This window comes from Rhododendron vialii, chromosome 5a (genome assembly GCF_030253575.1).
Source record: "Rhododendron vialii isolate Sample 1 chromosome 5a, ASM3025357v1".
Classification (NCBI taxonomy): domain Eukaryota; kingdom Viridiplantae; phylum Streptophyta; class Magnoliopsida; order Ericales; family Ericaceae; genus Rhododendron; species Rhododendron vialii.
The window spans coordinates 9233490-9261283 of NC_080561.1; the positions used below are offsets into that span (position 1 = coordinate 9233490).

A 27794-nucleotide genomic window follows, 5' to 3' on the forward strand; every position below is an offset into this window, starting at 1 on the left:
ATTTTTGGAATACTTTTTTGGATCTCCTTTCATGAAAAAAAAATATAAGATTTATTACTAGTATATAATAAAAAATAAGGAAAAAAACCTAGCAGTGATGAGACTACAAAGTTGGGGATAAAAAAAATTGTCACATATAATAATTGCATTTTTTAAAATTCTTGTCATAGCGGTCGCCGCCATCAGACCTTCTTTGTTCCATCCTTGGTTAGCATGTCAACTACATTATAATGATGCAATATTATAGTGTATGGCCATTTATTATAAATTCTCTCACCAAAAGTGCAATCAAATGCTCTTAACCAAAACTCTCTCTTAAATCAAGTCTCGCAAAATACTAATTTCCACACAAAAAAAAAAATATTTACTGGCTTCTCCAATCCAAATGGACGAATCTTCAATCAATCAAACAAACAAACAAACAAATTAATGAAGTGCGGAGTCTTCCAATATTGGATTTGAGCAAAAAAATTCCACACACAATCCTTCTCAAATACGAGAATGACTATGTGTAGGGATAAGCTCATTCAATGTGCATTTGAGACATTTTGTTTGTTTATTTTAGCAGACTTTCAATGAAGACTCCTGCAGTCAGTTTCAATAACAACGTATAAGGCCCTTGTTTTTTTTTTAACAAAAGAGAGAAGATTTTATTAATCTGAAAGGCGGAAAAGCGCCTAACCATCAGAAAGAGAGGAGCCCCAAAGGGGCAAGGTAGTTGTCCACAAACCGGACAAGCTACAAGAAAGGGCTTTCTTTGCACAAGCATGTGCAGCCCTATTACAATCACGTTTGACAAAATTAAAATCACACAACTGAAACGAATCCTTCAAAGCTAAACAATCTTGTACCAAAACTGCAATATCAGAGGGTGGATTTTTTGACATGGAACAGCTTCGGACAATCGATTCCGCATCCGATTCAATAAGAACACGTCCTACATTCAGAGCAACACCCAAATTCATTCCATTTCTAATTGCCATAGCCTCCGCAAGCCATGGAGAGGTGAGACCTTCATATGACTTAATAAAGATTCCCAAAATGGAGCCGTTCGCATTCCGAGCAATTGCTCCTGTGCCAATAGTGCTCGTTGCCTTTGATACCGCTGCATCAACATTAATTTTTATCATGCCTTCCTCAGGTCTCTTCCAAACCAAAGTCTCAGGATTTGAAGAAGCCACTTGAGTAGGGGAAGGCTTGACATTAGCCTCTAGAAACTCAAAAAAATCGGCTTGTGCCTTTCCGTTAACTGCCTCCGCAGGCCAACTTATACCATTAAACACCAAATCGTTTCGAGTTTTCCAGATCCACCAGCAATATGAAAGGCCAAGACCCAATGTTGAAAAGGGGAGATGAGCTAAACGGATACGATTGCAAATACAATGCCACCAGTCAGACGTATGTCTACAGTTTTCAAGCTCCTCAGGTCTAAGACGAAAAGGTGAAAGAATCCACACTTTTGAAGCAAAATCACATTGGAACAACAAATGACAAATAGATTCCTCCGCATTTCCACACAGTGAGCAAATTGGATTAGAACGTACCTTCTTAGCGGTTAGGGCTGAGTTGGTTGCTAGAGCTTCATTGAAACATTTCCAAGCAAAAAATTTGATCTTTGGGTGGATAGGCAAGCCCCATAACTTCTTCCAAATCAGTGCCATCACATTAGCAGAACTAGTTTGAGCTCCGTGATTATCCAGCTCATTGATCAAGCTCTCTTTTTCCAAGCAATAAGCAGATTTTACAGTGAATACACCATTTGGGGAGTAGTGCCAAACTTTGCGATCCCTTCTTTGCATGGTACTAATAGGCAAGGAAAGAATAACAGTTGCCTCTGCTTCATTGAAATTTTCTTTGATCAGCTGCATCTTCCAAGTCTTTGTGGAATTGTCAATAAGATCAGAAACATAAGTTATGGTGCTACTTCTTACCGAGCTCGGGCTGACCTTGAAAGCTGGTGGTTTTGGTAGTCAAGGGTCTTCCCAAATTCGAATGTCTTTTCCTAAACAAACCTGCCACCTCCAACCTTTATTGAGTAACTCTCTAGCCCAACAAATGCTTCTCCAAGCCCACGACGCCTGGCTGCTTACATTTGCATTGAAAAAAGTCGTGTTGGGAAAGTATTTGCCCTTGAAAATTCGTTTGAAGAGAGATGGTTCACCGGAAATCAACTTCCACCCTTGTTTAGCTATCAAGGCCCTGTTAAAAACTTCCAAGTCACGAAACCCCAGTCCACCTTTGCCTTTACACCGACTCAGGTTATCCCATTTTATCCAGTGAATTTTGCGTTCCCCTTCTTTTGAACCCCACCAAAATTTTGCAATCTCGGCAGAGATTTGATTCATTAGCTGTTTGGGCAACCGGAAACAGGACATAGCATAGCTTGGAATTGTCAAGAGAACTGATTTGATTAAGACTTCCCTACCAGCTGAGTTTGGCCTTGAATCTATCCATGATCGTAACCGTTTAATCGTACGGTCTTTCACATATGAGAAAAGCTCACGCTTGGAATTTCCAAGAAAGACAGGGAGGCCTAAGTACTTAGCCTCTTTGGCTTCCATGGAGATCCCGACACGATTAGCTAATGTAAGACGAGTTTCAGATGAGATGTTTGGACTGAAAAAAATCGATGACTTGTCTTTGTTAACTTTCTGACCAGAAGCAGCTTCATACAACTCCAGAATATTATATAGAGCAGCACAATCTCGTTCCGTTGCTTGACAATACACAACAGAATCATCCGCAAATAATAAATGGGAAACAACCGGGCAATGACGATTAATACGAAAGCCATAGAGAAGCTTTTTACTTACATAATCATTGCAAAGCGCTGTGAAACCCTCACCACACAATAGAAATAAATAAGGTGATAAAGGGCAGCCTTGGCGAATACCTCTACTAGGGTGAAAAGACTCCCCAGCTTCCCCATTCACGGTTATAGAGAAGGATACCGTTTTTTCGCATTCCATGACCCATCCAATCCATAAGGTGTGGAAACCTAGCTGCCTCATTACCTGCTCAAGATAACGCCAATCCACTCGATCATATGCCTTGGCCATATCAAGTTTAAATGCAGCCACCCCTTTTGTGCCAGACCGTTTATGCCGAATGTAGTGTGTTAGTTCATGCGCAATAAGTACATTATCTGTTATCTGGCGACCCCTTACAAAAGCACTTTGGTTTTCCGAAATAATAGAGGGCAGAAACTGACGAAGACGATTAGCCAAGACTTTGGCAATGACCTTGTAAATTGTGGTACAAAGACTAATGGGCCGAAACTGACTAACCTTAGTGGGAGTTGGAATCTTTGGAATTAATACAATATTAGTGCGATTCAAACTTCCGAGCATCTTCCCACCATGAAAAAAACTCCGCACAGCCCGGCAAACATCCAAGCCCACTATGTCCCAGTACTTCTGAAAGAAACCTGGAGTCATTCCATCATATCCCGGCGCTTTGTTGGGATGCATATCAAATAAGGCAGCTTTGATCTCTCTCGTGGAAAAAACTCTGATTAGAGAATTATTCATAGATGCCGTGACCCGCCTGGGGATAAGGTGGACAACCCTATTATCTTGTTGATTGTCCTCACAAGTGAACAGACCAGCAAAGAAGCTTTGAAACTCTGCTAGAACTGTCTTTTGCTCTGAAATCCAAACCCCTGCTGAATTTTCAATCCCTGAAATGTGATTACGCCTACGTCTTGCCACCGTGCTTGCATGAAAAAAGGAAGTGTTACGATCTCCAAACTGAAGCCACTTCTGATGCGACTTTTGCTTCCAATACAATTCTTCCTTTTCCCATGCTTTGGTCAAATTATCCTCCAAACCTGCAATCTCCTTCAAGTGAAATTCGCGCCCGTGTGCTTCCAGTCTACCAATATCCTCCTTAATGCCATCAATCTCCTTTCTAGAATTCAAATTTTGGGATGACCTCCAGGACTTCAGAGCCAACCTGCACTTCTTAATTTTTTGGCTAATACAGAACAGCCGGGACCCCACAATGTCATCTTCCCACTGAGTCTGCACAATTTGCTTAACATCGTCATATTCAAACCACCGGGCGTCGAAACGAAACGGGGTAACATATCGCCTAGTGTTAGGCATAGTGCAAAGAAGCAAAGCCTTATGATCGGATCCCACACATTCAAGATGTTCCACCACAGCCTGGTGATGTTGGGTACTCCAGGAAGAGGAAACCAATGCTCTGTCCAAACGAGATTCAATGAAATCAGTTCCACTGCGGTTGTTACGCCAAGTAAAAGGATAGCCACGAAAGCCCAAATCCAACAAACCACAATTATTGAGTAAAGTTTGAAAACGCCCACAGCTTCCTCAACTACGCTGTAAACCTCCCCGTTTTTCCTCCGGATACAAAATATCATTGAAATCTCCCCAAACAACAACTTCAGCATTAAGATCCCGAATGTAGTCAGACAAGTAAAGAAGCTGTTGGTAACGAACATGCTCTTCTGGACTAAGGTACACATTCAGCAAATGCCAAGATGAATGAGAATCTAAGTCTTTAACCATAAAGTCAACAAAAAAATTACAGTACTTAAAAACTTCAAAAGCAACAGAATCGTTCCAAAAAAAACCCAATCCTCCCGAGAGGCCGATTGGGTCAATCCAGAAACCATTACTCATATTTATTCTTCTACGAACTGAATCTAATTTTTTTGGTTTATTCTTAGTTTCGGAAAGAAAAACAAAATCAGGAGAGTGGAATTTGACCAACGCTTTGAGTTGATGGCATGTCCGAGGCCTCCCAATACCCCGACAATTCCACGATAGTAGCTTCATTAAGGCCCTTGTTTGCCACCAGCTAATAAAGTGGGGACCTATTAATTCAGTGAAAAATGAATTTCATTCGGTCCTTTTCGATTCCCTCATTCAACAATAAGTTGATAATATTTTCTCATTAGACACCAAACCATCATTCTCAATTAAATAAAATCAAAAAGAGAGACCAAGACTAGTTGAATAGTACACATACGTACTTGTCAGCAAGATGATTCCCAGGTCAAGAAATCCTCCCATAGTAACTTCTGATCTGGTTCTTAATTCTCGATCTTATGAATGTTATAGTTGGAATGGTCTCGAAAGACAATTTAAGGAATCTATCTCCAACTAATTAATTAAAAGTGGCACGAGACACTGAGATATACGTGATTATAAAAAGTAAGGAATACAGCTGTCTCCAAATAATATTTTCTAATGAACCTGGCTATATTTGAATCAGATTGATCACTCTTAATCTTGGTTAGCTCATTAGTTTTGGTTGCATAGTCATAGTCGTATATTTGATTGGGTTCAAGCAAAAGTAAACTAAATTAAGAATACAAGAATATCCACGTGGTTGTGTTCCCGAAGCACTGAAAAATCTGTGTGTGTGTGTGTGTGTATATATATCTCCTCGTACTCATTAATTTCCTTATGCTGGCTTGAAGACTCATCTTTCTGCATGACTCGATATCCAACCTAATAGAACGACTAATTTGGAGATAGATCTCATCCACTGTTTATTAGCAGGGATTCAATTAAAGTCGAGATAAAGTTCATAAAGACTGATCCTCAATACAAAAATGCATTGCACTATTAATAGTTATCGGCTCTAGAAAAAATAACATAACAAAAACTAAACTAAATGATGTTTGTCATTTACACATGGAATATGAAAAATGACTTATTTTAATTTTGGGCATCGATAAAGGCATGATAATTAAATTTCCTTAATTTTTTAGGTTCAGTTGTTTTAGGGTTAGAGTGTGGAATTTTTTTTCTTAAAATTACACATCATTATTTATATTATTTCACTTTGGCCCATTGAATTTAGTTTTAGAATACTTTTTTGGGTCTCCTTTCTTGAAAAAAAGAAGAAGAAGAAGATTTATGACTAGAATGTAATAAAAAAAAATAAGGAAAAAAACCTAGCAGTGGCGAGACTATATAAATTGGGGATAAAAAAAATTGTCACATATAATAATTGCATTTTCTAAAATTCTTGACGTGGCGGCCGCCGCCACTAGACCCCCCCTGGTTCCATCCTTGTACAACGCTCATAGATGGCGCCGTTTTCTCTAAAAACAAATTTTTGTTCTTCAATGTCACTTATTAGGAAAAACTGACATTAAAATGAAAGTATAGTTATGTCACTATTTTACAAAGTGACATCATAAATATATTAGATCACAGTTTAGGAGAAAACTGATATTAAAAAGAAAGAATAGTTATGTCACTATTTTACAAAGTGACATCATAAATATATTAGATCACAGTTTAAAAGAAACTGACATTAAAAAGAAAGAATAGTTATGTCACTATTTTAGAAAGTGACATCATAAATATATTATATCACAGTTTAGGAGAAACTGACATTAAAAAGAAAGAATAGTTATGTCACTATTTTAGAAAGTGACATTATAAATATATTATATCACAATTTTTTAGATGACTGACATTATTTATCTATTGCAATCTTTTAATTACGGTTTTTTCAAAAACTGACATCTTTTCACTTTTTCAAGCGTCATCTTTTAACAATATTGTAGTAGTGAATGGACGGCCGGATCAACCGCCCTACAGCCCTGTAACCCTACCGGATCCCCTCGTCTTGCACAACAGGATTTCCAAATTCCCAATCTCATGCTTTGGATGGCAGAAGATAAATGATAGACACATATGTGGTTGAATACTCCTACTTTTGTGCTTCAATGACACTTATTTTCTTTGAAGGATGTATTTTTTCAAAACTTTCTTATTTTTCAAAAACTTTTTAAAAAAAAAACTATTTTCAAAACTTTCATGTTTTTAAAAAATGTTTTCAGAAATTATTTTTGTTAAAAAAATACGAAAAATGTTTTTTAAAACTTTCTTTTCTCAAAAAATGATTTCAAAAACTATTTTGTTTGAAAAATGTTTTCAAAAAACCTATTTCTTCAAAAAAAGTTTCAAAAACTAGTTTTTTTTTTCTTTTCAGAAAATCGATTTTCAACTTTTTTAAGAAATTTGTTTTTTTTTTCAAAAATTAGTTCAAAAAAAAAAAAACTTTTCCCAAATTGTTTTGTAATGAAAATGTTTTCACAAAATTATTTGTTTTAAAATATTTCTTTTTCAAAAGTTCTTTTTTCGAAAAAAGTTTTTGAATTTTAAAAAAAAAAATTCTATTCATTATCCCATAATTAATCCCACGCGAATCAAACATGGAATTGGGTGAAATTAGGGATGAAATTAATCCAGGACAAATAATCCAGGGACTATTAATCCCAGGACTGTTAATCCCATCATTTTTAGTCCGCGAATCAAATGAGGCCATAAAGTACTACTACACAATCCTCCAAAAAGAAAAAGAAGATCTTTTAGGTGGGTGTTTTCACTAATTTTTTTGGGTTAATAAATTGTGACAAATTTGCATGTTGTTCACACTAATTGAGAAGTTTAGCATCCCTCGACTGGAGGCTGTTTTTTCGAATGGAAAAATTGGGAAAAGGGGTGTGTTAGGTAAATTAACCCATTTGCCCCTCCCCACTTTATAGCCGGGCGACCGGCCATATGATGTTGTCCGCATATGAATTTATTTTGGTAGACATTGTACTCCCTTCGTCCCATTTTGTTTTTCTATTATTCATTTTGTCTCTTTTGTGTCTATTGTCTATATTTTTCAATCTATAATATTTTTCATGATTTTGACAACTTTGTATTATGGAACAAATTGAAATCTATCAAATAAGTATTATATATTTTTCAAGATCTACGTTGAAAAATATAGGTAATAGACATAAAAAAGACAAAAGAAATAATAGACAAACAAAATGAGATGGATGAAGTACTTTACAAAGGCAGGTTGGGAGGAAATATGGTGTACTCCAAGTCCGTTGTAATTGCAATAATAATTGGATTAATTGTTTCCAAATTAAAAAAATGAGGCCAAACATATTCATTCACAACTTATTCATTAGTGTGAACAACCCTATTCCGTCCAACCAAACAATAACAATGAAATACTCTTATCTATTTCTTTTTCGATTGGATTTGCGTTACTTAATTTCCTTATTATTTATATGGCTTTTTCTATCAATCATTTCCTTTTTCTCTTAAATAATTTGCCCCATAACTCAAAGTCTAACAAAGCCCATGATTGTTTTAACAACTATAAAACTAGCAAGCAAATGTACCAGGAATCAAATCTGCTACAGTTCAAATTCCATTATTGAATTCGATCCGATAATCTGTTTGATTCGAATAAAATATTCAAAACAAGAATGGATCATATTATGTGAGAGACGTGTGGCTAAGGTGTGCCGCACCTGATGTATCTCTAGCACCTCTCAATTAGTAATCCCTGACTATTTGTTTTGGTATCAATTTTGTCTTGAATCCTATACAATCTCCTGTTTGATTGGCGCTAGATTAATATTGGAATATCCCATGGTGAGACCAATCCCATATTTGATTCTGTCACTAATTTTCAGGATTAATTTTAGTGACATAGATGTGGTGGAATCTCATCATCTCATGCAGTCAATTATGTGGTGCTAAGACTAATAACTTACGCCGTTGTCTGCTAGACTAGTTGTTAAGAACTCTATAATTGTAATTTTTCTAATGCTTAACGTTTGTTTTTAGGGTGGTTTTGGATAAAGAAGTTGGGTAATTTTTTTCTTTCTTTCTTTATTTTTTTACATTTTTTATTTTGCTTTAAAATTTTGTGACTTATTAATTCATCTCGTCAAGATGAATTGGAAAAGTAAAAAAATTATGATTGAAACTCGTAATTTTTTGAATAACGACAAAATAAGTCAAAAAGATATTCGTTTTGATTTATTTTTGTCTTTTCTAAAAAATTATGAGTTGACGAGACAGTCTTTCGATCATAATTTTTTTTACTTTTCTGATTCCTCTCGACGAGACAAATCAATAAGTCACAAAAATTTGACGCACAATTAACAAATAATTTTTTTTTAAATAAAGACAAAAAAAGAAGAAGTCATTTGACTTATTAAGCCAAAACAAGCCTAACCTAAGCATTTGACCAATTTCAATATCATCCTTGAATCAAATGAAACCAAGAGTTGACGAGTTGGATTTTATTGGCTTATCCGTCGGGGCTCGGGGTGCTGTTTTTTCTTATCCGACCCGACCCGACCCGACCAAAAAGGCACGAATTCATATAGTTTACTTCGGTTTTTGGTCGGACCCGACTCGACCAAAAAAATCGGTTACACGGACGGGTATCCCCCCTCCTTCGGTTCGGGTTCAGGGCCGACCCCGACCCGTCCGACCCAAGCACACCCCTACACCCAAGAGTTGCTCCAGTAGTAAGGGCCAATGACTGACTTTGAAAGTACTCCCCTTGGTCAGGAGTTCGATTCTCCACCGAGTGAGTATTCTGATAGTAAGTGGGGGCAGTGACATGTGTGGCCGTGCTAGTTCCCCCGAGATTCGGGTTGCGCAATTGGGTCCAATTGTGACTCGCCTGTAGGACTGTTCCTTGATTATCAGAAGAAAAAAAAAAACTTCTCGCTCATTATCAACTAAAGCATTTATTTATTTATTTATTTTTTTTTGACTTGGAACTAAAACATTTATCTACTAGTTAAGTATTCTTCTCAACACCACATAGTGAGGAGATTCCACCACACTTAGAGCATCCACAGTGGAATAAGCAAAACAAAAAATTGTTAAAGTTAGCAATGTTGGATAAAAAAAGTGCTCACATTGAAATAACCAAACTTAGCAACCTCTTAACAACTCATCAAATTTTGGCTCTTCAATAATCAAAGTTAGCAATATTTTGTCAATAACCAAATTTTATCTCTCAATCAAGTACATCAACATTACACAAAAATCTTCTCTCTTCCATTGTCTCTCTCTCTCTCAACAATGTTTTCAAAAATAATTTTAAAAAACCGTAACTTTCAGATTTTTTTTTCCTGTTTTTTTCAGAAACTTTTTTTTTTACAAAAAATAATTTTTTTAAAATTTTTAAAAACTATAAGTAAATAAAGTGTGTTTTTCAAAAATCTGTTTTTGAAATTTCAAAACTCTTTTATAGAAAACTGCTTTTTACACAAAATTTATTTTTAAAAAACTGTATTTATAGTTTTTAAAATTTCAAAACTATTTGTGTAAATATAATTCTTTCAAAATTTTTCAAAATTGTATTTACAGTTTTTAAGTGAATAAAGTGTGTTTTTTGAAAAACAGTTTTTTGTTTCGAAAAACTTTTTTTTTAACTGTTTCTAACATAAACTGTTTTTTTTTTCCTTAAAAAACCGTTCTCTCAAAAACTATGCGTGAAATGAAGGGAAAAAGTTTGGAGGGTCCATTGGTTTTGATTATGGGCAAAAAAATAACCAATGTGGGATTTGACATTGCTTACTTTAACAACCTTTAAATAGATAATCAAAATCTGATGTTGCATGTTTTGATTATTCACATTTGCTTATTCCACTGCTGATGCTCTAACAAATGACCTCATAGTCTACGAAAACAACCAACAAACAGAGACTCGTAGTTAAGAAAAATAAAAAAATTGTTTCTTGCATTTGGCAAGTTTGACCCATCTCTCTCTTTCTCATAGGAAAGCAAGCCTCTCAATGGACCAGATTAAGTCCGAATTGTTAGGGTCCGAATCAATCCACTTCCAAAACGATCCAAATCCAACTTTTTCACAACCGTTTAAGAATATCTCCAGATTCAAAATCGGATATCCGATCCCATAATCCAATCACGTATCCGAGTCATTTAACCCATTCAAAATCCCAATTGGGCGATGGTGTTGTATAATGGTGTACGCAGCACTGTGCTGCGCACCTCCAAGCAGTCGGATCGTGCATCCAACGGCCATACAAGCTCAAGAATCCATTACTTGAAACATTGAAATTACATCTAAACAAATTACACCCCAACACAACAAAAGTACACTTATCGGATCGGATTCGTGAGCTGATCAGATCAAATATATCATAATGCAAAAATGCTAGAGGCACATCGGATGTGACACACCTCAGCCACACCCCTCTCACATATAGTTATGTCTGTTTTAAACCCTGAATCAAACGAAGCCTAAGGTCCCTCTGGCCACTGCATTCTACGAGTGTTAAAAAATTGGTTTCCTGAGGTGACCAACTAAAGAGCCGATTCATTTTGGGCAATTGGCCCAAAGCCCAAAACCACTATCTCTTCAAACCTCAAATACAGGCTTTAGTCCTAATTCAATGCTCTGATGGGCCAATTTGGCAAATAAGCCGAATGGTTCTCTTTTTCTTTATTCAATTTTTTTTCCCGCATTTGTTGATTTCGCATTAATTTTTTTTGAATTATTAATTCATCTCGAAAAGAGGAATCGAAAGAGTAAAACTTATTTTCGATAAGGGGAATCAAAAAATTATAAAATTATTATTGAAACTTAAATACTTTTGGTTAAAGCAAAAATGACTTTTTGGCTTATTATTGTTTTTATTCAAAAGTTTTTGAGTTTCGATCATAGTTTTTTGCGGATAAAAAAAAAATTATAATTTTTTATTTTTTCAATTTTCCTTCGTCGAGTCAAACCAATAATTCACAAAAATTCGTCGCAAAATTACCAAATGCAAAAAAAAAAACACAAAAACAAAAAACCATTGGGCTTATTTGCCAAATTCGCCCGAGATATAATATTATCAAGTTGGCCCAGAGATAACAGCCCATTGAAATCAAAATAGAGCCCATAAACAGGGAAATTATTGGGTGCTCATCGTTTATTCCCATAAACACCGGAGGAACTGTACAGCGTTCAGTCTCGGCTTAAACGGAGGGCAGCGGCCGGAGGTCTAAATCTAATGGACTCTCTTCATCGCCACTCGGTATTTGTTCATGGGTTTCTTGTACATATTGTATATCTTTTTGCTATCTTCCACATTCTGGGTTTTTTTAAAATTCTACAAATTCATTCTCACGGGTATTTTGAACGTGGGTATTTATCCATGTTGTTGTGTGTAAGTATGTATGTATGCTTTTCTAGTTCTTAGTTGAAGATGGGAAAGTGAAAGAAGTTGAGGCAGAGGCAGTGATAATAGGGGGCATGGTGTTGGACATACATGCCACTCCTTCTGTACCTGCAAATCCAAGGACCACCACTCCTGGCAAGGTATGTGTGTAATCTCAGATCTTTTTAATACCCACAATGTTTGTTTGGTGGATTGAATTGCTAGACTGTTGGATTTTGATGTTGGTATCCTATTAGTAAATTGTGGTGAAAACAATGTATTGAAAACTTCAGAAAGATATGTTTTCGTACTTTGTTGTTGATTGAATGAGGGATGTTAAGAGTTTCTGCGGATTCTTTCATTCAGTGATTGTGGAGTTGTTGTAGCCGGTCTAGGTAATGATGTGATTTTGTTGGTTTGCCACTTTACAGGACTCTCCTGAATCCTAGTGCTTCGAATACAGAACGATATTGACCCATATTATTTATTTTGATCCTTAACTGCCAATCCTCCTCATATCTCCGATGAGGTGTTTGATTTGATTCATTTAATGGCTTATGAAGACACAACGAAGAACTTCAGCATCCATCACTTAGTATGCAATAGTTACTTTGATTGGTGATACTTACCTTGGTGTCTGCAAGGGTTATGCAATTTTTTAAGTTTTCTTTTAGCGTGCGAATCTCACAAAGTACTGATTGCACTCACTCTTTAGTGATCTACCAATTGTTACCCTTGAAAAGTTTGCGCAAGCAATTCTCATCTTGACTTCCAAACTATTTTCCGATTTGCTGTTCTTGGTGCATGAATCATACTGTTTTGAGAGTAAGGGTAGATAGCCTGATCTAGTGGAAGACTTCCTCATGAATACCTATGTTTTTTCTTTTGATTGTTTGGCTACTTGAGACATTCAATGATTGTTTTTTTCGCTCTTTGGGACCAATCGAAGCAATTTGATGTCTTGGGAATGGTTGCTAACTTTATTTCTTGTCCGATGATTAATAAATTGCAGATTTGCAATGTTGTGAAAACTTTTGAGTTTTCTTTCAACCTATCAATATCTAGCATTGCCACTCTTCATTGTTTCAATCGTCTACCACTAGTTTGTGCTTCTGCTATTAAATGTAGTATTCTTATACCTGAAGTACCTACATATAATTTGGTTCATTATTCACTGTTTACTGGTTTCACAAATTTTATCACATTGTGTGAAGTAGCTGTAGCTTTGCCTTCATTAAGTCTAACATGAGTAGTTTGAAAGTAAATAGGAACTATTTCTTTACAGATTTCTTTTTCCTGCATTATAGTATGGAGTCCCTTTGTGCAGGTGAATTATATGCTAGGTGGTGTAGCTAGGAATGTTGCTGAGTGCATGTCAAAGCTCGGATCGAGGCTTCACTTGATAAGTGCTGTTGGACTTGACATGCCAGGTGATTAATTGCATATGGATTCCTTCTGGTTGGCTAGTGAGAAATGCATAGTCAATTTGCTCTAGGTAGAGCTCTAGGATGCATAAAACTGAATCATAAGAATGACAGGTAATATATAGTCAATGAATATGACAATTTTGACTGCAAAATTCTTATTGGTCTCCAAATTCAATAGGCTGACAAATATGTAATGAAGTTTGTTTATTACAGATATCCTAGCGCTGAAATTTGCATAAACTGTTCTTTTTTAATTAATGATGGCAAAATGTGTCCACATATGCACATACTTTAGATATGCATGTAATCGCTCTCTTTTGTATCTTTCATTAAACGGTAGATCTAACTTTTCCATCTTATAATCTTTTGGCTCGGTAATAGTAGACCATAAATACCATCTGTCATGGTGATGGGTATTTGATAATTGTGTTTGCCTGTCCTTCTTGTCAACCGGGTTTATGTCTGACTCTTGAAGTCTTCTTGTTAGACTTTGTGTTTTTCTTATTTTATAGAGCACAATGTCGTTGCTGGTTTCTATAAGGGGGGGCAAGTGAAACACGGAATTTACTAATCCTGTGACTGACAGATGCTTTTCTTTTGAAACAGGAAATTTGCTGCTAGAGCACTGGAAATCTGCTGGTCAGTCCTTGGAAGGTAGGAATTTTGATCTTTTGATTCCTTCATGTGTGATTATTACCATTCTTATTATAGTTTGGGGTTGTTTGGCTGATGCAAGAATGTAGTTTTAGTCTATAATTTCCAGATTTTGGATGAAGTGGATTAGTAGATGTATGTATCTCTAGTGTTGATGAAATATTCATTTTCGATTAGGAATTCAAAGGTGCCAAGAAATTGAGACTGCTGTTGTATCTAACATCTTTGATGTTAATGGAGAGCTGGCAGCTGCAGTTGCTAGTGTGGAAGCGATTGTAAGTTTAACGCTAACATAGTTGTTGGATTACGGTTTTACATGGATTGCAAACTTTGAGTATTTATTTGCTGACGCTTGGTCCCTGGCACAGGAAAAATTTCTTACACCAGAATGGATTCAAAAATTTGACTACAAAATAGGCTCTGCTCCAGTAGTGATGGTAGATGCAAACTTAAGTCCTCCCGCTTTGGAAGCATCTTGCAGAAGTACGTCTTTTGTACTTTGTCATCAAACCGCCTATCAATTTTGCCAGTTGGATACATTTCAGATGAACGTCATGATTGATAATGTGCAAAGCGGGAAAAGCTTGTCATGTTTTTTCACTAATAATTAAATCATAGTTCTGAGGACCCTTATTTTGATACTTAGTATGCTGGAATTCAACTATTTTCATATATGGGACAAAGGGAGAAAAGCTGTCTTTTGTCCTTGTTTTATTGTGTAGACATTTGGTCATGAACGAAACAACATAACAGAGTTAAGTGAAGGAATGTTCGTTTAAGGCTTATCTGCATATGCCATTGTGATTATAATCTATGTTGTTGAAAAGCTACAACTCGGATATGCAGGTTTGAAGAACTGTGAAAACAGGAAACCAGTGTTCATTTGTCCATGAAGAACAATAGTGTAAGGTGCTACACGTTGGCAGTTGTGAAGTGCACCAATAGAACTCCCTCTTCTTCTTTTTTGCCAGACTTAAAAGTGTCTGTTCCATCTTTCAAAGCACACCGATACAAGGACCCTGTATTATACTTGTGCTACTTAGTCACCAAACTACCAAAACCAAGCGGAAGCCTTGTGTCTCAATCTATTGGGGGTGGCTCTATGAGTCCTTTTTCGCCGTTCCTCTTTTTCAAAGCCTATATGCCCAGTTACTTAGCCACCACATGGATCAAGTAATTTCTTTGTTTCTTCTGTTAATTCTCTGTACACTTTGGAATGGACAACACATAACTTTGTAGTTCATTTTTCAACAGATATTGCCAATGACTCCGCTTCACAGTTCACACAAATCTTCTGTATATTTTGTATCTTACATTACTGTAGTCTGACAATCTACTTTTTCTTCTCAGTGGCGGCAGAATTTGGTGTCCCTGTGTGGTTTGAGCCGGTGTCAGTTGTAAAATCCAAAAGAGTTGTTTCAGCTGTCAAGCATGTGAGTGCTATCCACACATAGTGCAAGCTGAATATTAAAACTATGCTATACTTGAGAAGATTTTGAGCTCTAAATATTTGGCTGTGGATCTTGCCTCCTCTATTTACCTTGGCTTGTATTCAGCAAGGTTGGTTGAATTTAAACAAAAATGCAAATGTGGATTTGATCCAAACCCATTTGAAAGGATAGAGTATCAGGATTCATATTTGTTGCACTTAAACCAGTGGTTTATGTATTTACATCTTACAACAAAAGCTCTGACCTTTTTGCTTCTGCTATCAATTTAATGGGTTTTACAGATTACTTTTGCTTCACCAAATGAAGATGAACTTATTGCCATGGCAAATGCTTTGTCTTCTGGAGATTTTTTTCGGCCAATTGAAAAGAATAATAAGACAATCAAGTTTTCAACACAATCTTTGTTCCACATGCTCAGCCCAGCAATCTGGGTTTTATTGGAGAAAGGTATTAAAGTTGTGATTGTTACTCTTGGACCAGATGGGGTGTTCTTATGTTCAAAGGGAGTACCTAGATTTCTGAAAAATGGTTCAAAGAGAAGCAATCCTCATGGTTCCAACAGTGACTTGTATGTTTCAATAAACTCTAACTGTCCTCCGAATCGGTTTTGTAAGGCTCCAATGGTTGAGGGAAGCTCTAAAATGTTCGCTGTTCATTTTCCTGCACTTCCTGCATCAGTTGTAAGGCTTACGGGTGCTGGGGATTGCTTGGTTGGTGGGACCCTGGCTTCTATTTGTGCAGGTTTAGATATTGTGCAAAGCTTGGCTGTTGGTATTGCTTCAGCCAAAGCTGCTGTTGAGTCAGAGACCAATGCACCTTTGGCATTTAGTATGGCCAAAATAACAGGTATTCTGAGGTGACTCAATTGAATTGTCAAGTAATTGTGGATTGAAAAATTGAATGAAAGTTGGATTTGTGTGTCCGCGTTCTTTTTATCATTCTTAATATTTTACGCCGGGTTGGGGTGTTTGAATGGTGTAATTTGGGCGTGTATTCTCTCTTTTTCATTCTTTCTATTTTCAGTTGGGATGAGGTGATTGATTGCATCTGGTTTTTAGGTTTCAGGGCATGTGCATATGACAGTCTTAGGGTTGGCTCATGTTGCAAAACTAATCAAAATGATTTGATGCTTTCTGTCTTTTAGTCCGTAATTCGCTCCTTCTCCTTCTCCTTCTCATCTCCTTTAGAAGTGGCTTTACAAGTAACGGAAAAACAAAACTGATTCATGTTGCATTCTGCGGTGGTAGATTCAGACCGCACCAAAATTATTTCTGCGTATACCGCTATGTTACATGGACTCGGGTGCGGGTGCAAGTTTGGGCGTCGGACCTTTCTAAACTTAAATCTTAGGATACGTGGATATGTGTCCCCAACTTGGGTACGGGTACGGGGACATGTCCTGAACTCTTGTTTGTATTATATATTGCATAATTTTCTGAGATTATGTACCATAAACTATGTTTACAAATGTATTTAAACAATAAAGGGTTAAGAAAATTATGTTTTTGCTATTTCCCTTTTTCCTGTCTATGTGAAATACTCGAATTATCGCTTTTCTAGCTAATTTGATATTCCTTTTCTGTAAGTATCTTAACAAGTAGAGGATCCTAGTGTCTAAAAGGATACGGGTGCCGAACACATCGACATGGGTACTTGAGCCAAAATGAAGGATCCATGTAACATAGGCGTATAGTCCTATTTTGCCATTAGTATGATGAAAGAGGTAGAGTTTGCCTGAATGACGGTACTCATATCTGGATTTATTAACTGAAGTCAGTTTTCTATGCAGGTGATGCTAAGTCTGTCTATTTTGCTTCCAAAATGTTGTCGTGTCAATCGATGCTGTGAATATTGTGAAATATAATCCGGGGTTGGTTTTACTGGTTGATCTGGTCCTGAGCATGTTTCTTCAAAACAAGATCCACTTCCAAGTTCATTGGGAGTCCATTGTGTTTTCTAAACAAGATCCACTTCCAAGCACATTGGGAATCCACTTTTCTGTTGATATTGTGCATGTGATTGCCTCATTCCTGAGTTGAGGTTTCTACTCATAAGAGCACTGAAAGAATCCGTGCGTTCAACAATTTCTCGATGCGTGTATGTCGTATTTGGCACTCCTAAGTTCCTACTTTGTTTGATCAGTTTATTTATTTGGAAAGGATCAAGTTGAGCCTAAAGGAGAGTTCCCTCCTGCACCCATTTTCATGGCTTGACAGATTTGCAAAGTCCTGCATCCTCGGTGAAGTTTTTTCGAGTTTCAGATGGAATCCCCTAATCAACTGTTCACCTCCGGGTAATGACCGTCACAAGCCGTGGAATACCAGGATTGCCCTTTGTCCTTCCAAGCATGTTCAATTTGATCCATGTACTTTTTTTATTGTACCATTTGTCTTATAATTTTAGTATGCAATTTGAATGGGTCTTCATATTAAGTGCCCTCAGGTTAAAAAAGCATTAACTCTTATATTTTCCTTGGCTTTCATGGAAATGTAGAAAGACAAATGGGTATTGAGGAGTGATTATTTTTGTGTTAGTGAACTTTTTAAAGATTTTCATCATAAGTATAATTTTTTACTTTTTGGATTCTTTTCACCGAGACAAATCAATAATCCACAAAAAGTTGACACAAAACTAACAAATGTGATTTTTTTTTTCAATAAAGATAAAAGAATAATCCAACTTCAGTTGTTTTCTAGAAATTGATTTTAGCACTCCAAAAATTGATGGAGGGGCTCCAAAACGACGTCGTTTTGTGTATCAATACATTTCAGTTTTGGAGCCCATCAATCAATTTTTGGAGTGCCAAAATCAAAATCCTTGTTTTCTGTGCATTTGGCTATTTTTTCCCATGTGTATTATCCCAATGCAAACGTGCCAGAAAAAACTTGTAACTATCCTCTTCAAATTTGGGAGCTCAGAAGCCAAGCTTTTAGGTGTTTGTGCTGAAAGTTCTCTTACCTCAACAAGTGTTAAATAACTATCAACCCGTGGAAACAGCTGAAACAAAAGATAAACGATAGAAAAGGAACTCGGGATGTTGTCGAGCGGTTGGCTGACTCCTACAGTTTATTTCTATGAACTGCTGCAACTTTGCTAATCTATTTCTGGAGAGAGGTATTTTCTTCATCGATTCTTTTGGTATTTATAGGCTCTTCCACACAACTGCGACTTGATAACTGCTTCGACCTCCCTAGAGCTTGCCTCGTGTCCATCTCATGCCTATTTTTGTTCCTTCAACGGCTGCTGCTTCTTCTTCTTTTTATTTTTTATTTTTTTTATCATTTGTTAATTCTAATCTACACTATCCTGGGGGATTTGGGAGAGGGGGCTTACGGGGATCGAACCCTACCTAGATTATGTAAAGGAGGCCAAGTGCACTACCTAGATTATGTAAAGGAGGCCAAGTGCACTCCACTCCACTTGCCAACGGCTTCTTATTATACAATCACTTTGTCCTCCTTATGCTTCTAGATGAACATGTTCCCGCGTCTGGTAACTGTTCGTCTTCTCGGTTGCAATTCGATCACATGCAGGGTCGGCTCTGAGATTTCGGAGGCCTAAGACGATCTTCGAAAATGAGGCCCTTAATATCATATCACTTAACGTATAATTTCTTATTCGTCAGTTCGTTGGGTTTGTTTGCAATGAGAATTATCGTTTAAGGGGAAAAAATGCATCTGTGTTAATAATGCACTCACCACACGGAATAATTTTTCCAGAGATCAGCGATCCTTTCCTGTGATACAATTTTATCATCGCTTTTTGTTTTTCCATCTGTTTCATTTTTATTGGGCCATTAGGCCTTATGTAAAACATATTCATGGGTTAAAAAATAGACCCTATAACAACACATATATATACTAGGTACTAAAAACAAGTAAAAGCCCTAGTTTTTGGACATTTTTGGGGAGCTTAAGGCTTGCGCCTTAACTCAGAGTCGGCCATGATCACATGTCCAGTGGCAAAGCCAAGAATCATGGCTAGTGGAGCACTTTTACACACTATTCAATAAATTTTTTTTTTTTTTTTTGAATAAGCAATGCTAGAATAATAATAATAATAATAAATTTGTGCTTAAAAAAAAAAAAAAAAAAAGACAAGCATAATTATTGAGACAAATCCATGACGGAGTAGCCATACAACGGTATCTGATAACTGGAGAAATGAAATGTTACAAGATTTGGTTTTTCTCTATTACCACAAAGGATCCAATTCTTACTTTTGGAGCCTTTAAAAAACAACAAAAAATAGAATCAACCTTGAAGCCTGCTAATGAATCATGCTTTGAAAATGTCTACACAAACTCACTTGTATGATCTCAAAAAATAGGTGCCAGGATAGAGTATATATGCAGCAAATAGAACCTCATTCTGTTGTTTGACCACAACCACCTTCTGTTGTTTTGACCACAAGAAGTTCAAGTGTAATCCGGATCAAGGAAAGCAGGGATTACAAGGGCCAGTTTGAGGAAAGGAGTTGCTATAGCAAACAAGCATTATCTTGCAATATGTGCGAGTGCACGTAGCTTGCAAAAGTTTCAATTTGTCGGAGTTGAATGTACTATTTTACCGGCATATGTGAGAATAGTGTATCGGATGTTATAACGGACATCCTGTGTGAGAATGATTTGGTGGTCCATTGTGATCAAATCTTTGAAAATTTACGGGCCGGTCCAAAAAAAAGCCCAATGCACGGCAAACTCTTCCTGAATTCGAGAATGAACCAATAAGGACTCGCCAATTTTTTGTACCGAAAATACCCTCGAACTAACCACGATCGCCTGACCATTCCGTCTCTCTCACACTCTCTTTCTCTGCACAAAAATTCTACCTTTCTCCTCTCTCTCTCCCTCTCTCTCTCTCTCTCTCTCTTAGCTAGCTTTCTCTCACCGCAACAATGTAACGTTCGATTCCCAGATCATCCCAAATCATCATCGACACAAATCGCTCGAATTGCTCGGATCGCAGTTTTGGACAGTTTGAAAGGAAAATCGACCGAGAAAACGAGGAAGAAATGTAAGAAAATTAAACCCGAACGTAATCCATTATTATTATTTATAGTGCATTGATCATTTAACACATGCATTCATGACAACGAAAACCCTAAACCTCTTAATCTCGTTAAAAGCAATGAAGAAGTATGATTGGTGTACCGTAATAAAGGACATGTTGATCAAATCAACAGATCGAGAAGAATACATATGACCCAAGGAAAGTACAAGGATGTGCTATTTTGTTGTTGGTATGTGGAGAATAATGTTTTATTTGTACATACAAACGATTTTATATTTGTGTATCCAATATGATATTCAATTTTTGTTTGCTTATTTGATTTTAAGCAACAGTAATTCAGTAAAATAGAAAAAAAACAACTTCTCAGGATATCTGCGAAATTGTTTCATTCAAAATGCCTATATTCATTACGAGGTTGGCTTTGATTCTGTGAATTTTTTTTTAAAAAAAATTGGTAACTTGGTTTTAACGATAAACAACTTCCCAAGGCCCCTGCAAAATTGTTTACATGTGAAGTAAAGTAGAACAAAAACAGAAAACCTGCGAAATTGTTAAAAGAGAGGAATAGTTTGCCAATTATGTAGGATTCCATAAACTCTCTGCTAACAAAAATGAATTTGATTATAAGTATTCTTAAGCTACATATTTGCAACAGAAAGTGTAGATTTTTTTTTTTTTTTTTGTGGTAAAAAAAGAGCGATGGTTCTTTGGCTTTAAGCAACAGGAAGTATATCTGTAATTGGTTATTTGCTTTTAACGAATAAACAACTTCTCAGGGCGCCTGCGAAATTGTTTATATGAAGTAAATTAGAACAAAACTTCCCAGGGTCTTTGCGAAATTGTTAAAATAGAGCAATGGTTTGCCAATTATGTGGGATTTCATACACTCACAAATAGTAAGAAAAATGAATTTCATTATAAAAAGAGAGAGAGAGAGTGATGGTTCTTTCGTTTTAAGCAACAAGAAGTGCATTTGTAACTGGTTATTTGCTTTTAACGAATAAACAACTTCCCAGGGCCCATGTGAAATTGTTTACATGCGAAGTAAAGTAGAACAAAATAACTTCGCATGGTCTCTGCGAAATTACTGAAAGAGAGCAACAGCTTGCCAATTATGTGGGATTCCAAACACTCACAAATAAGAAAAAAGAATTTCATTATCAGTTTTCTTAACTCCACATTCCATAATAGATATATGGAATAGATATCTGTAAAGCATGAAAAGGCAGCACATGAAATTAGGAATTCTTTTGTAATCGTTTCATTTGTGGATGTTACTAATCCTTTTGTGTGAAGAACGCCTTATTTATTTATTTATTTATTTTTCTTTTTTCTTTTATGTGAATACAAAATTAGGAATTCCCAGGGGGTTTGCGAAATTAGGAATTCTACTGTTTTTTTTTTTGACTCTGCAATGACACCATTAAGTCATTCTACTATTTATTTGGGTTTAGAAACAATAGGAATCCAAGAAGAATCAAATAAACAATGAATAAACAACTTCCCAGGCCCCTGCGAAATTGTTTATATGTGAAATAAAATAGAACAAAACAACTTCCTAGGGCCTCTGCGAAATTATTTAATTCAGATTGCTTGTATTTGTTATGAGGTTGACTTTTTACCTATAAAATATTTTTTAAGAACAATTTTAGCTATAAAAATAGCTTTCTAATCCTTTTGGGTGAATAACACCTTATTCCTTTTTTTAAAATCTTTTATGTGAATTTAAAATTGCCGTCCTATTTTAATAAAAAATTTAAAAGTCATCAACAAGAATTTTAAAAGAGAGTAATGGTTTGCCAATTATGTTGTTTGTAACTGTTGAAAAATGTATGCATTATAATTTGTGAAAATTTATATGCATCTCTATTAATTATTTTGATGATTAATTCAATGATATTTTTATTCGGCAAATACAAAATTATCGAAAAGTCGATTCCCGAATTAAATATTTTCGTGACCTTGAAATATAGCATAAAGTCTCTTGGATTCATGATTTATATTTACAAAGACTTTATTGAGCTCAATACATGCTTTAACGGTTTATTTAGATGAAATTGTGAGCCACAGGTTGACGAACCGGCTGACAAGCCGGCTGTCTGAACAGAAAGCTGTGACAACCAGACGACCACCCGGATGACCTCTCTATCAAACGGCTAGTTTCCAACGGCTAGTTTCAAACGGCTAGTTTCCAACGGCTAGTTTCAAACGGCTAGTTTCCAACGGCTAGTTTCAAACGGCTAGTTTCCAACGGCTAGGAAGCATATGGATGGCTATATAAGGCATCAAGAACTCATTAATGAGCACACACACAAGCTACAACATTCCATATTATTGCAAGAGCAAATTCTCAAAAGATCAAAGCCAAAAATTCTCATTGTTCTTCCACTTTCATATTATTCTTGAGAGAAAATTTGTACAAGTCGTGAGCGATAATTTTCATACCTTCTTCACATACTTGTATTTCCTAAGTGAGTGTTTGAGTCAAACACTTGAAAGCTTAGAAGACCAAATTCGGGTTGGAATTTGGGTGTTATTGTTTTTGAGAAGTTTTCGGAGAAAATTCTTGCGGTTGTGCTAGCTCCTCGGGAAAGCTAGAGGCATTCGGTTCTTGTAAGCACCCGCAAGACTTACAAGTTGTAATCTTTTAAAGATTAGTCTAACCTTCAAGTAATTGCTTGAGGAGAAGTGGAGTAGGGCCGGACCGTGGACAAATCCGGACCGAACCACTATAAACGGGTTCTATCTCTCTATCTCTCTATTTTGATTGCATACTTATTGTTTGCATATATTGTTAGAGATAAATTTTTATTGGTAATTATTACTAGCAATCCTATTCACCCCCCCTCTAGGTTGCATAATTTGGGTAACAATTGGTATCAGAGCCTCGGCTCTTGTTTGTAGATTTAACCATCTAAGAGTTAAGATCCATGGCAACCACTAGTAATGTTTCTTGTATCGAAGGTCAATCGTCCAATAGACCTCCCTTGTTCACCGGAGAAAATTACTCTCATTGGAAAAATAGAATGATGATCTTTATTCAATCCACGGATTATGATCTATGGAAAATTATCAAAAATGGTCCCATTATTCCTACTAAGAAAGTTGGAGAAGAGACTATGCCTAAACCAGATTATGAGTGGAGTCATTTGGAAAAGGCTTCAATAGAAAAGAACTATAGAGCTATGAACCTTCTTTTTTGTGCTATTACTCCCAATGAATATGATTGTGTTTCCGCATGTGAATCGGCTAAAGAAATATGGGATAAGTTAGAAATGTCACATGAAGGAGATAGTCAAGTTAAGGAGTCCAAAATTGATATTCTTGTGCATAGCTATGAGCTCTTCAAAATGAAACCGGATGAATCTATATCTCAAATGTTTGCTAGATTTGCTAGTATTACTAACGGTTTAAAAGCTCTTGGAAAGATTTACAGTCAATCCGAAATGACAAGGAAGGTGCTCCGTTCCATGCCAACCAATTGGGACATTACCACCTCCATCATCCTACAATCCAAAGATTTCTCAACATACACGATGGACAAGCTCATGGGATCTCTCATGACGGAGGAAATGCATCACAACCTCAAGGGTGAAAAAGAGAAGAAAGTTAAGGATCTTGCCTTCAAAAGTACAACAAGCAAATCAAAAAGCAAGGAGGATTCAAGCAACGAAAGTGAGGATGATGAAATGGCGCTCATCACAAAAACGTTCAAGAAACTCCTCAAAAATAGAGCATCTCACAAAGGCAGAGGATTTTCAAGAAAAGATGGAGGCAAAGAAGAAAATAGTAAAAAGGATCCAATCATTTGCTACGAGTGCAAGAAGCCCGGCCACATCAAAAGTGAATGTCCATATGCAAAAAAATATTCAAAGAAGGACAAAAAGAGAGCTATGATGGCCGCATGGGACAATAGTGACGATAGTAGCTCCGATGAGGACGATGAGCAACAAGAGGTCGCTAACTTGTGTTTCATGGCCATCGAAGAAAACGAGGTAGATCTCGACTCATCCTATTCCTTTGATGAATTATTTATTGCCTATAAAGAGTTGAAAGTAGAATTTGAAAAGGTTGTTTCTAAAAACAAATTTCTTAAAAAGGTTGCTAAAGATCTTTCACTAGAAATAGATGATTTAATTGAAGAGAAAGATATTTTGGAGGAAGAAAATGAAAGTTTAAGAACCTCTTTGGAAAAAGAAAAAGAGTATTTGAAGGATACTTCCAAAAACGAATCTTTAGAAAAACAAATTGATGATTTAACTAATTCTCTTTCAAAACTCACTAATGGAAAAGAAAGTTTAGACATTCTTCTTGGAAAACAAATGGTTTCTTTTCACAAGGCCGGAATTGGTTATAATCCCACTCAACACAAAAATCTTTTTGAAAAAGATGTTCCTCCTTCTAGCCATTCTAAATTGACATGTCATTATTGTGGTAAAATTGGTCATATTTCTCCTACATGTCCTATGAAAGGATACTCATCTTCTAATGCAAAAAAGGTTTGGGTTCCTAAGAACCGTATCAATGCTAACCTTCAAGGACCCAAGATGATTTGGGTACCAAAAGTCAAGAATTGATGTGCTATTGTAGGTATGCTTCAAAAGTTCTCTCAAGGAAGGAAGTTGGTACCTTGATAGTGGATGTTCAAGACACATGACCGGTGACAAGAGGGCTTTCAATTCTCTTTCGTCTAAAGATGGTGGACATGTCACATTTGGAGACAACAACAAAGGCAAAATCATAGGAATCGGTGATATAGGTAATTCTCCTATTATTGAAGATGTTTTACTTGTTAGTGGTTTAAAACACAATCTTCTTAGCATAAGTCAATTATGTGATAGAGGAAATCGTGTTATCTTTGAAAAATCCAAATGTATCATTGAAAATGTCAAAAGCAACAAGACACTCTTCGTTGGACAAAGACTTGAAAATGTATATGTTTTTAATCTCAATGATTTAAGTAATTGTGATATAAAATGTTTTTCCGCTTTGAGTGAAAATAGTTGGCTTTGGCATAGGCGCCTAGGACATGCAAGTATGGATGCTATTTCAAAACTCTCTAGAAAAAATTTGGTAAAAGGTCTTCCTAAAATCAAATTTGAAAAAGATAGACTTTGTGGTCCTTGCCAACAAGGAAAACAAACCAAGGTTTCTTTTAAGTCCAAAAATGTTGTTTCAACTACTAGACCTTTGCAATTACTTCATATGGATTTGTTTGGACCAACTCGCTCTCCAAGTCTTTGTGGAAACTATTATTGTCTTGTTGTTGTTGATGATTTCTCTAGATATACATGGGTGATGTTCCTAGCTCATAAGAATGAGGCTTATCCTAATTTCACTAAACTTTGTAGAAGAGTTCAAAATGAAAAAGGATTTGTTATTTCTAACATTCGTACGGATCATGGAAAAGAACTTGACAATTCTTTATATGAAAAGTTTTGTGATGAACATGGTATTGGTCATAACTTTTCCGTACCTCGTACTCCTCAACAAAATGGAGTAGTAGAGAGAAAAAATCGTACTCTGGAAGAAATGGCCCGCACTATGCTTTGTGAAAACTCTTTGCCAAAATATTTTTGGGCGGAAGCCGTTAATACCTCATGCTATATTTTGAATCGAGTTTTAATTAGGTCTATCCTCAAGAAAACTCCTTATGAGCTTTGGAATGGTAGAATACCCAACATTAATTACTTTCATGCCTTCGGTTGTAAATGTTATGTATTAAACAATGGAAAAGATAACTTGGGTAAATTTGATTCAAAATCGGATGAAGGCATCTTTATTGGTTACTCTCTTACTAGCAAAGCATATAGAATTTATAATAAGCGCACTAATCTTGTTGAAGAATCTATTCACGTTTCCTTTGATGAATCTAATCCTTGTGCTACTAAGGATGTTGTTGATAATGATGACTTAGAAATTACACATGAAATTCATGACTTGACAATTCAAGAAAACGTTGATGGTGATACTCAAGTAGAAAGCTCTCAAATCAAAGAAGATGAAGTTATTAATCAACCTCAAGATGCCATGGGAGACAACCAAGATCTTTCCAAGGATTGGAGATTCGTGCAAAACCATCCAAAGGACTTGATTCTTGGAGAAGTTTCGAAAGGGGTAACCACTCGCTCGTCTCATAGAAATTTTTGTGAAAATCAAGCTTTTGTTTCTCAAATTGAGCCTAAAAACTTTCCGGAAGCTCAAGATGATGAAAATTGGATTTTGGCCATGCAAGATGAGTTAAATCAATTTGAAAGGAATAAAGTTTGGGCATTAGTACCTAAGCCTCTTGATCACACTATTATAGGTACTAAATGGGTTTTTCGTAACAAGCTAGATGAATCCGGAAATATTGTTAGGAATAAAGCTAGACTTGTTGCTCAAGGTTATAATCAAGAAGAAGGTATTGATTTTGAAGAAACTTTTGCACCGGTAGCTAGATTAGAGGCTATTCGCATATTACTTGCCTTTGCATCTTTCAAAAATTTCAAGCTTTATCAAATGGATGTGAAAAGTGCATTTTTGAATGGGTTCATAAATGAGGAAGTTTATGTCAAACAACCTCCCGGCTTTGAAGATCATGTATACCCCGATCATGTTTTTAAACTCTCAAAAGCTTTATATGGTTTGAAGCAAGCACCACGTGCATGGTATGATAGACTTAGTTCATTCTTGCTTGACAATGGCTTTACTCGTGGAAAAATTGATACTACTCTTTTCATTAAAGCCAAAGGTAAAGATATGCTCATTATTCAAATATATGTTGATGATATTGTCTTTGGTGCCACTAATGATAATATGTGCAAAGAGTTTGCTAAGTGTATGCAAGGTGAATTTGAAATGAGTATGATGGGGGAGCTTAACTTCTTCCTCGGACTTCAAATCAAGCAAACTAATGAGGGGATCCTAATCAACCAAGCCAAGTATGCGAAAGAACTTATTAAGAAGTTTGGCATGGAAGGATCAAAGCCAACGAGCACACCAATGAGCACATCAACTAAGCTAGACAAAGATGAGAATGGTAAGGCCGTCAATGAAAAGATGTATCGAGGTATGATCGGCTCATTACTTTATCTCACAGCAAGTAGACCTGATATAATGTTTAGTGTCTGCATGTGTGCTAGATTTCAATCATGTCCTAAAGAATCGCATTTAAAAGCTATTAAACGTATTTTTAAATATGTTGCCGGTTCTCATGACTTAGGATTGTTTTATCCACGTGGAGTTGCATTTGATTTAATTGGTTATTCGGATGCGGATTTTGGAGGTTTCAAAGTTGATC

General features: G+C 36.2%; 1 protein-coding gene across 1 annotated transcript; it reads left to right on the plus strand.

Annotated features, from left to right (window-relative positions):
- The first annotated feature begins 11688 nt into the window (after positions 1 to 11688).
- On the plus strand, positions 11689 to 18074 carry LOC131325682 (pseudouridine kinase). Its single transcript, XM_058358076.1, has 9 exons — positions 11689 to 11845; positions 12004 to 12129; positions 13296 to 13398; positions 14002 to 14049; positions 14227 to 14324; positions 14418 to 14532; positions 15400 to 15482; positions 15782 to 16346; positions 17290 to 18074. Exons 1-9 carry the CDS (start codon positions 11822 to 11824, stop codon positions 17346 to 17348), a joined length of 1221 nt encoding a protein of 406 aa, XP_058214059.1. The 5' UTR covers positions 11689 to 11821; the 3' UTR covers positions 17349 to 18074.
- The last annotated feature ends 9720 nt before the right edge of the window (positions 18075 to 27794 follow it).